Source organism: Orycteropus afer, unplaced genomic scaffold, assembly GCF_000298275.1.
Source record: "Orycteropus afer afer isolate SDZICR_OR568_19922 unplaced genomic scaffold, OryAfe1.0 scaffold00171, whole genome shotgun sequence".
Classification (NCBI taxonomy): domain Eukaryota; kingdom Metazoa; phylum Chordata; class Mammalia; order Tubulidentata; family Orycteropodidae; genus Orycteropus; species Orycteropus afer.
In genome coordinates, this window is record NW_006921758.1 from 5,319,665 (window position 1) to 5,330,019 (window position 10,355).

Below are 10,355 nucleotides of genomic sequence, written 5' to 3' on the forward strand. Positions count from 1 at the left end.
ACATCTCCGAAAGTAGGATATGAATGACTTTTGGATGATTCACCTCTATGTTAGTCAGGAGTTGTTCATTGCACAAATAGCTCACTTTTTTAACGTAATCATTTCAAACCGTAGACTTTATTTACAATGGTAATTTGCATATCTTTAGTACTTAGAAAATAATTTATATTTTTCCATCATTTAAACAAAGGATAGACCTGAGTCTCATGCCTTTTGCACAGCTTTTACCTTCAAAGAAAGGTCTCTGGGAAAGAGAGGCAGGAGACATGGAGAAACTGCACATCAACAGTTTACATACAACGCTTCTAATATTAACACTCCGTATGACATACAACACCCTTTCTTTAGCTTTACTGTAATTACAATGGCTAGAATTTCGGAATTCTATCAAAACGACAGAATGTTTCGTTTTAAGAAAAATGGATAGTTTCTGAAATATAATCTTCATCTTCAACTGAAAACAAAACCAGGTTTTATATAAATGGAGAGAGAGAAAAAAAGGCTTTTTATAGTTAAAAACAAATAAACAGTGAAAGTGATATTTTCACTAAGGAAACGATACTCTAAAGGTTAGCTTAGATAGATACCTGGAAAGAGATTCTGTTAACATGTTGCAGATGACATCAATAACACTCCAAATATACTTGGCCTTTTACTTAACAGAAAGCAACCAACTGGCATCAAGGTAAACAGTTTCACTTTCTCCTTGCTCTGATTTTATGGTTTCCTACACAATTGTCCTTTTCCCTACGTGGATTAGCAATTCTTACTTTTAAAAGACCTGAGTTAGTCTAATGGCACCTACAAATAGGCTCATATAAAATGTAGTACCTTGCAACAAACACACTGGCACCACAGGAAGTAGACTCTGGAGTTGAAAGTGAACACATCAATATTATGGTCACCCATGAGGTGGCGATCATCACTATCTGAAAGTGTCATTTTATATTCTTAGGCATTCTTTGTGTGTGCATGAAAGTGACCCATTTGATGAATATCAATCCCCCAATCCTCCCCCCCCTTTTTTTTTTTTTTTTTTTTCAATTGACCTCTAGCTTCAATGATCAGTGTCTGGACTGATGAAGACAATTCTGGAATGAAGAGATTCTCAATTGCTGTGGTTACAATTATTCTTACCAGTTCATGTATCTTAAAACCAAACAAACAAAAGCCAGGCAGTGTGCTAAGGCTGCCACTGTGGCAGCCAGGCTGTCTCCTCCGTGGAGCCACACAGATTTGAGACAGCAGCCAATATACAGTTATGTACTCACAAATGTTTAGCTCATTTTTTTTTTTTTTTTTGCATTTTCCATCATCCTACTCACTCCATACCTAGATTTTTCCTCAATTTATGTTTATTTTAGAAATGTAGAACATTTACAAGAGGGAAAAGAATTGTTAAGTAGTCAGGTGCAAGGTGTAGGTAACTATAGGTGATGAGTTATTTTTCTTCTACTTACAAGAGAAGGATAATAGTTAAATTAAGTGGGGAAATGTATTTGACTCACAGTAATTTCTTCAAACAGGGAGGTACACGGGCAATACCGAGAAATTGGGGCAGAACACAGCAAGGCCTACACAATGAAGATCTGATGTTCATTCAGAAAAAGAGTGAAATACAATTATTCAGGGAGAAGTCTGTGTCCATTTAATCTTTTTTTTCTCATTTGCCCTACTTATTGGAAAAAATGCCTTGAAGCAATGCTTACTTTTTTTTTTGTATTATTATTGTCTTATTTGAAAAAAATACCACGGATTATTGTAAAATCATTGTTTCAGAAGAGAAGAACACAATATCCGTTTATGAGAAACAAAGGCATTTTTAATGTACACAGTCTTTCTATGACTTCAGAGGAAATAAAAGGTCAAATCACCACCAAGCTAAGATTGTTTACATGATGAGCAGGGCCATATATAGGTCTATAGGAAGAGTTGCAACCACAAAGTGTTAGGAAGAGATGGACACTGATTATAAGAATTCTGTATCTATTAGATAAGAAAGTACTTCATCTGAGAGACATGGACCCCAAATTCTTTCAGTTAGCAAAAGTTACTAATGAAAAATCATTCTCTTCACGATCCTGGCATAAACTGACGATAGCAGATTTTCATTTAAATTAGAATGGCCCATCCCCACCATGCAAATGAATCATCATTCTCTTATTGGGCTTGGAGATGGTTAAAATGTATAAAAATGGTAATTAAAATATAAGGTTATAAAAATGCTTCCCTTTTTTATTTTAAGTTTACTATCTACAAAAAAACAAAAAACAATCTTTATATTTACATCAAAATAACTATTTATGACAAATACAATATGAAATAAAATATTGAAAGTGAGTATCAACTTTTTAAATAGAGGTTTGGCTCACAGCATAAACAAGTGTAGATAAACAAACCAAAAAAAAAAAAAAAAATCTTTCAATGCTAGGGCCAGTCCCCAAACAATCACTCTGTAATGTTCCCTGCCAAAAGCATGACAGTGGGCCAGATCTCAGCTAAGAACTGGCCATCATGCTGCATGTGGAAAACCAGATAAGGGTTGTCAGTGGGACCTTCACCCACAAAAGCCAGTCTTCAACACTTGCCCAGCATCAGGCTTTTACTATGTCAGTACCACCAAAGCACTAGGTAGAAATTCTCTCCCTCATCTCTGGTTAAAAATCCCACACTGGATTTCTCTTTGCCTTTCTTTTTCTTTTCTTTCTTTTTTTTTTTTTTACCACATATTTTGCAGCAAATTAAAAAAGTCATAGGAGATCACTGTTAAGTGTAATTTCCCAGGCCTTCTCCAACAATCTCCTAGAATTCTAACCTGATGAAAGGACCTGACTCTAGCTTCTTTTTAGAAGTGTTTATGTGTAAAGAATGTCATTCCCTTAAAGGGTGGCTTGCTCTTAAGTAAGTAACACACAGACTCACAGACACACAGGTCCTATACATTCCTCAGGCTCATAGATAAGAAAATGCCTTTCCTCCAGGTTTGAGGCTGGTCATAGAGTGCCTCCAAGTGGTGCATAGCAGTAGTACCAATCACGTGGCCCTGTCAACCAGCCCTTGAACACGCTGCATCTGCAAAGGAACATTTACTGCAGCTAAATGGAAGAGGGCATTGGAATGGCTGCCTCTCAAAGATACCCTTTCAAATGAATTTCCTTCTGTTTGTTCACATGTACTGACTCACTGGCTGCAGCTAGTCTATGAATTCCTAAAACTACAGTAATCTCTCTCTAAATTGACACCAACACACATACACACAAGCACCCTTTCAATTACTGCTTACACACAATTACATACGTGCATGCGCACACACACGATATTGGCAGGATGTGTCAGAATTCAAATAATGCTCTGGAACTTTCATCCCTCAGTATTAAGAGCAAAAGCTGCTTACTAGTTGGCAACCTACATTTGCTGCACTGTTTCCTTGCTAAGCCACACCATTTCCTTTGTAATTTGTTTTCCTTTATGATTTATTATATCACAGTGACCACTATATATCTTAATATGAATGCTACTAAATTATGAGCCAGTAATTCTGGCTTTTGGTGTATGTGCGTGTGTATGTGTGCATATGATTTACATATATCTATGTGTGCGTTTATACACACACACACATATATAGTTCCTCCTTAAAAAGAAAAAAAATCCTTAGAAGCTGGTGTTGCAGAGTGAAAGCTTCTTTGAGCAAAAGTTTAAACAATGCACCTCACTGTAAAAATAAACACATAAAATGCAAAGAATCCCAATATGCAATAGCCATTTGTCCATCTTCTCGTATTTCTACAGTGTTGTGTCTAAGTGTTGTGCTGGCTTGAAAAGAGTCTGTGACAAGTTAATCTGTTTTAAAACACAGCTTGTTCCACCCACTGTCACTGGTTTGGCTTTGGGTTTGGGACCTCTTCTGCTCTCTGCTTCCCTTTCTCTTCCTCTTCCTCTCTGATGGCCTGGATCTGTTCTGAGGAGTGCTGCTGAGGGGACTGGTCCAGGGATTCCTTTTCTACGCCTGCCAACCGCTGTTCCTCTTCAATGACGTTCTTCCACATCTTGTGATTCTGCAGGAGGTGCTGAGTTATTTGGCAGTAGATTTTCCTCCTTTTGAAAGTTTTCTTTCCTGAGAAAACACCAAATTAGAATACTCATTCACATACTGAGCACAGGAAAGTTATTTCCTTTCAGATTATTAATAGGAGTTAAGTACCAAATGGATATTTGTATATTTGTATGTGTATCACCTGGTTTGTATACTGTAAGAATATAGTTTTGGGAATGGGGAAACAAGAGGAAGGTATCTACTTAGGGACTCTATTGGGCATTAAAAGACCAATTACCAACAAATGGATTCTGACTCATGACCCCAAGTTGTTACAGAGTAGAGCATCTCCATAGAGTTTTCTTGGCTCTAATCTTCACGGTGGCAGATTATCAGGCCTTTTCTCTGAAGCACTGCTGGGTGGGTTTGAACTGCCACCTTTTAAGTTAGTAGAAGAGTGCAAACAGTGTGCCACCTAGGGTCCTCTCTATTGAACATTACTGAATAGTTTTATACTGTTTGTAGTTACGGAGCTCTGGTGGTGCAGTGGTTAAGGTATTTGGCTGCAAACCAAAAGGTCAGTGGTTCGGACCCACCAGTCACTCTATGGAAGAAAGATGAGATAGTCTGCTTCTGTAAAGGGTTGCCACCTTGGAAACCCTGTGGGGGTCACTGTGAGTTGAAATTGACTTGATGGCAGTGAGTTTGGTTTCGTTTTGGTTCTTAATTAGATCAAAATGATACTCGGTAATGTCCCGTAGAGTCTTTGGATGGTGCAATGGTTAACATGCTTAAAGGTTTAAGTACTGAGTCCACCCCAAGGTTCCTAGGAAAAAAGGTCTGGCAATCTACTTCCAAAAAATCAGCCACTAAAAGTCCTATAGAGCTCCCTTCTACTCTGACACACATGGGGTTGTCACGAGTTGGATTCAACTTGATAGCAACTGGATTTTTTAAAAAAAATGTCCAATACAAGCTTCTGCTGGTATTTTTGTATACTCCCACTACATCTAGGTTCACATAACATTTTCTCTAAACTATTGGAATAATTTCTTGTTATAGATTCCTTTATTTTGCTAACAGATTCGACTCACAAAAATCTACAAAATTGATTTCCTTTAAAGACAACTTTAATGTTAACTGGTCTGCTTCATGTAAACTACAAATTTAGTTTCAAATTCTATTCAAGGTTCTGTCATAAACTGGCATAAACTCACTTTTGCAGTCTTCGCCTCTCTGCAGTCCACCCTCTAGCTATATTTAACTGCTCTATTTTCTATATGTACAATGAACTGTTCTAGTTTCAAGCAGGCACTTTCCTTCTGATAGACTCTTCCCAATCATTAAACATTCATGACTATTTATTAAGATTTTGTTGACTTCTTCTAAGAAATCTCTCTCCCTTTCTTTTAAAGACTCACATTACTGCACATAACCTTGTAGAGCAGATAATGTTTCTTCTTTTTTTTTCTTCTTTCTCATTATTATTTTCTCTTCTGGTAACTGCACATTCCAAATCATTTAGTGGGAATTCTCCTATCTTACTTCAATTATGGGGTTCTGGAAAAAGTTGTCAATCGTCAATCATGAAATCTGTTCTCTCATGCACCTCCCAATAACACAAGCTGTGTCATAGAATATCCAAGGGCAATATGTAAATGATAATGCTCAGCAAATATGTATTTAATAATAATAATAACCCTCACAGCCATCAAGTCAATTCCAACTCACAGCAACCTGTACTGAGTTTCTGAGGCGGTAAATCTTTATAGAAGTAGATTGTCCCACCTTCTTTCTGCAGAGCAGCTGGTGGGTTTGAATCATCAACCTTCTGGTTAGTAGTCAAATGCCTTAGGCACTGCGCCACCAAAATTCCTTATGTATTTAATAGACATATTAATTATATTTTCTATGACCAAACAACTTCAAGTTTTCAATATGGAAGTATTAAAGGAAATTTTTACAGAATTAAATCTTTTGATTCAGAAAGTATAGTAAAACAATTTCAACAGAAGAAACAAGGTGTTTTAGAGAAGACTATATGAGTTAATGTCAAAATTCACTATTTAGGTTTGTTATTCCCTATATATGTATGAACATCTAAGAAGTACCAAGTGTTATGCTAGGTTCTGGTGACTCACTAATAGACAAGATAGATATAATGGTTGCCAATCTGGGAAGTGGGAAGATGGAGAAGATAGAGGGTGAATGAGTAGTTACAATTACATTGAGTCTTAAAAATTCTTTGAAAGGTGGCAGAAAGAGAGAAATGACTCAAGTGGAAGGATAGTGCATTATGATGGTGACTTGGAGTAGGAGGGGGAAGCAGAAATAAAGATATATAGATAGGAGCGCTGGTGGCATAGTGCCTAAGGCATTTGACTGCTAACCAGAAGGTTGGTGGTTCAAACCCACCAGCCACTCCTTGGAAGGAAGATTGGGCAATCTATTTCCATAGTGATACTGCCTCAGAAACCCAAGGAGGGTTTCAGAGATGACTCAGGGCACATAACAACAACAACAACACACAAAGATAGGATAAATTTGTGAGGTAGATTCCACAGGACTTGGCAACTGATTAGACATAAGGAACAAGGAAGAGAAAGGAATCAATGATAACACCAGAAAATGTTGTGGCCTGAGTGGCTGAGTAGATGGTGGTATGATGTATTGAGAAATGGAACATTAGATGAGAAGCTGATGTGAAGGTTTGAATATGACTATATTCCTTTAAAGTGTCTGGGAGATATCTAAATGGAGAGGTAAAGGAGACAGCTAATCTTGAGCTTAGAAAAGAGGTCTCTTCTATTCTCAGCAACAAGAATGTAACTCTTAGTATTTTACATTCATTAACCATGTTAGATTTAGGCCAAGAATTTACAAATTAGGCTAAGATCTCCCCAATAGACTATAAATTCTAAAAAACAGAAGGTTCTTCCCTTTAGTGTGTATATACACCCACAAAGCCCTCAAACTGTAGTAAGTATTCAGTAAATGTTTACTAAACAAATCCTTTTCTCCCAAGTGTCTGTTCTGTGGTCTCATGTAAATGTTGAAGTGTTGATAAGTGTAATAAGCAATAAAAATGATATGAAACAGTGGTCTACTGGAAATTCTAATCTGACTGAGACTTCATTAAAGAGTTAACAGTACAAGCTACCAGAATGCTCAGAGGAATATTTGGGTCTATTCAACTAATTGTGATGATTAACAAAACATATTCTTGGAGGAACAAAATACTACTACTACTACTACTACTACTACTACTACTACTACTACTAAGCCACCAGAGCTCCTAATAAAAAAAAGAAAAAGAAGAAGAAAGAAAGAGGAAGAACTAAAAAAATGTTAACAGAAAAAAAGAAAGAGCAAGCTATCTGTTATGGAACTAGACCTCTTGGAGGGTATTCACCAACATTTTTGTGGATGTACTAGTAATTCCTATAACAATTTTATTAAAATCTACTGCAGAAATTTATTGTAATTTACAGGAAAATTAGATCAGTTTTAAAAACAGCACAGAAAAAGGGCTTTCAATTACCTTGAATTACTTTTGAACCAAACAAGCACACAATAAAAACTATCAAATTGAGTGACTGTTGGGTGTTGTTGGAGGAGGTTGGACACAAGCAGAGTCATAAGCAAGAATAAGAAATTCTTTACTGTATTCTTTATTTTATTCATCAGAGGGATCCATCAAACAAACTTATATTAACCTCTTACTGACAGGCACTTCTCTGGATGCTCTGGAAACAAAGACCACTTAGACTCAGAGCTTGAGTTACAGAAACTTCTAATCTATTGCAGAGAGCCAAGAAGACAAAAACTGAAATGCATACATTATATTTTATGACAGACTTTCTATTGAAACTATAGTAACACAAATGACAGCCTGTGGGGGATAAGTAAGATCGATTCAAAAGTCATGCCACTGAGCTGTACTAAATGCACTGGGTGAAGAAAAGTCTAGCAGTACTCCAGATACAGTGAGGGACATGTGCACAGGCAGAAGGTATGCAACCCTGGGGCATGACCCATGTAGCCATTTCTTTATTTGAAAACTTCCTGATGAGGGCAATATACCTGAACTAAGAAGGAGCTCTTGTGGTGAAGTGGTTAAAGTATTCAGCTGCTAACCAAAAAGGTCAGTGGTTTGAACCCACTAGCTGCTCCATGGGAGAAAGTCGAGGTAGTCTGTTTCCCTAAAGATTATAGCCTTGGAAACACTATAGGACAGTTCTCCTCTGTCCTATGGGGTTGCTTGGACTCTGAATAAACTCAGTGGCAGTGGGTTTTTTGGTTTTATATAAACTAAAAAGAACTTCATTAAAATATTTTTTTTCAATCAAACCAATAAAATATATGAATACATTAGATTTTTAAAAGCAAATTTGAAACATCATTCTTCTATATTTCTGCTTTGCTTTTGTTGTAGTTAAGTACACATAAGCTTCTGCTGAGGAGACATTTTGAAATGTTAGTATACTTTTTAACCTAATCATTTGACTCAAGAGAGTTACAGATAGCCACTGGTTGAAGGAAAGACCTAATTACAATTAAAGGAAATACTTCACTGATCTAGGTAATTACCCCATCTGAAAGTTACACACATCCGTAGCAGTACATTCATAAGGATGAAGCTAACAAAAGCTCAATTTTTCTTTTTTTCCTTTCAGGGCCGATCCCTTGAGAGCAGCTGTTCTCTTATTAATGCTGTTAAACATTAGCAGTAAACCTCTCTGGAATTACACTGAATAAGGTGACGTAGAAGAAAGTTTGTCCCAAATAAATTTGCGTAGATTAGAGTCTGCAGGTGGTCTAAAACACGCCTGTATTGGGAGCCAAATTGTTCAGCACTGGAAATTTTTGAAATGAGAACAAAGAACCTTTCATTGCTCCAAGTCTAAATGTAGCTTAGTACTTCATTAGAAACCTCTTAGTTCGCTGTAGGAATCTTTCAGATTTAATTATGAGGTGGGGAAAAAGCCCTCTTTCCTTAGCATACCATATTGAAACATTTTATTCTGCATTTCCTGGGAGATCTCCAAGTTTTACAAATCTTAGAATTTATCAGTGCATATTTAATTTTTTTTCCCTTCAAATCTAAGAATCAGGCTAAATCAAGCTAACACTCTGACTTGATACAAATTGTGAAATTCAAAATAATATGGGCAAAAAGCAATGAAGTGCTTTTTCTTTTCTGCTTGTGCTCTGAAGATGTTACTTAATTTTCTGGACTTCAATTTAATCTTTTGTAAATTGAGGCAGCTAAACTAGATGTTCAATGATTGATTCTCTTTCCAGCTCTAAAATTCCATACTCTATATTGACAATTTTTAGTAAATAAATATTAACATGGCCCAACCCAGATCATTTTGATAGCTGGATAAAGAAAGATAATTTTTCAAAAGCTATGGTATCAAATCACAGTTGATGGGATGTATTAAATTTTAATGTAAGGTATTCAATTGGCTTTTGGAAGCCACTTGTGAACAGAAACCACAGAACTGTGCTGCTTTAGAGAATTTTCTAAGAACAGGAAGGACAGGAGAATAACACAATAGAATCTAGAAGTCAGTATGTAACCCATTCCTACAGAAAAGAAAGGAATTAAATCTTTGGTTGTAGTATTTGCTGCTAAGCCTAGGATGACAAGTTGAATGTATCAAATCTCATGGCCTGAGTCCTTCAGTTCCTGATGCATGAATTATGTATCTGTGTTTGAATGCAGACAGAAATCAGTTAATGTCTATGGGAACAAAGCTCTTCTCAATGTTTAATTTGACAGCACTTTTTTTTCAATATCATTCAGTGGAGAGGCTGTCTTGCCCTTAGACAGCAAGCTACCTGGCTCTTGGAAATTAGAGCCAAGTTAAAAAAAAAAAAAAGACCTAATACATGCTTGTTATATAAATAAATGAAAGAATATTCTCTGAATGCCAAGTCTTGGCTGTTAGCTTAGAATACTAGGAGTAGAAAAAAATTTGGAATGGAAGTCTTTTTATGAGCATTAGGGAAATAAAATATAATTACTTTGACAGTAGCATATGTAGGAAAACAACTTTTGATTTTTCCCCATTCTGTAAAAAAGTTAATATACAGAACAGAACTTAAGCAAAAATCTGCCTAGAACCAAATTTGTAAAACCTGTTGGTATTGTCATGTGCCAATGAGTTGGACCTAACTCATAGCAACCCCTCCTTGGGTTTCCGAGGCAGTATCACTACGAAGTAGATTGCCCAACCTTCCTTATGAGGAGTGGCTGGTGGGTTTGAACCACCAGCCTTCTGGTTAGCAGTCAAGTGCCTTAGGCACTACACTA

The 10,355-nt window shown here is 36.5% G+C and overlaps 1 protein-coding gene across 1 annotated transcript in view; it reads right to left on the reverse strand.

The window, feature by feature from the left end:
• Positions 1-3,872: 3,872 nt before the first annotated feature.
• PDE3A (phosphodiesterase 3A) overlaps positions 3,873-10,355 on the reverse strand; it is a 406,437-nt gene continuing 399,954 nt past the window's right edge. The window contains exon 16 of the mRNA XM_007946790.2: positions 3,873-4,114. Coding sequence (XP_007944981.1) covers positions 3,873-4,114 — 242 coding nt within the window. The remainder of the gene's footprint in view (positions 4,115-10,355) is intronic.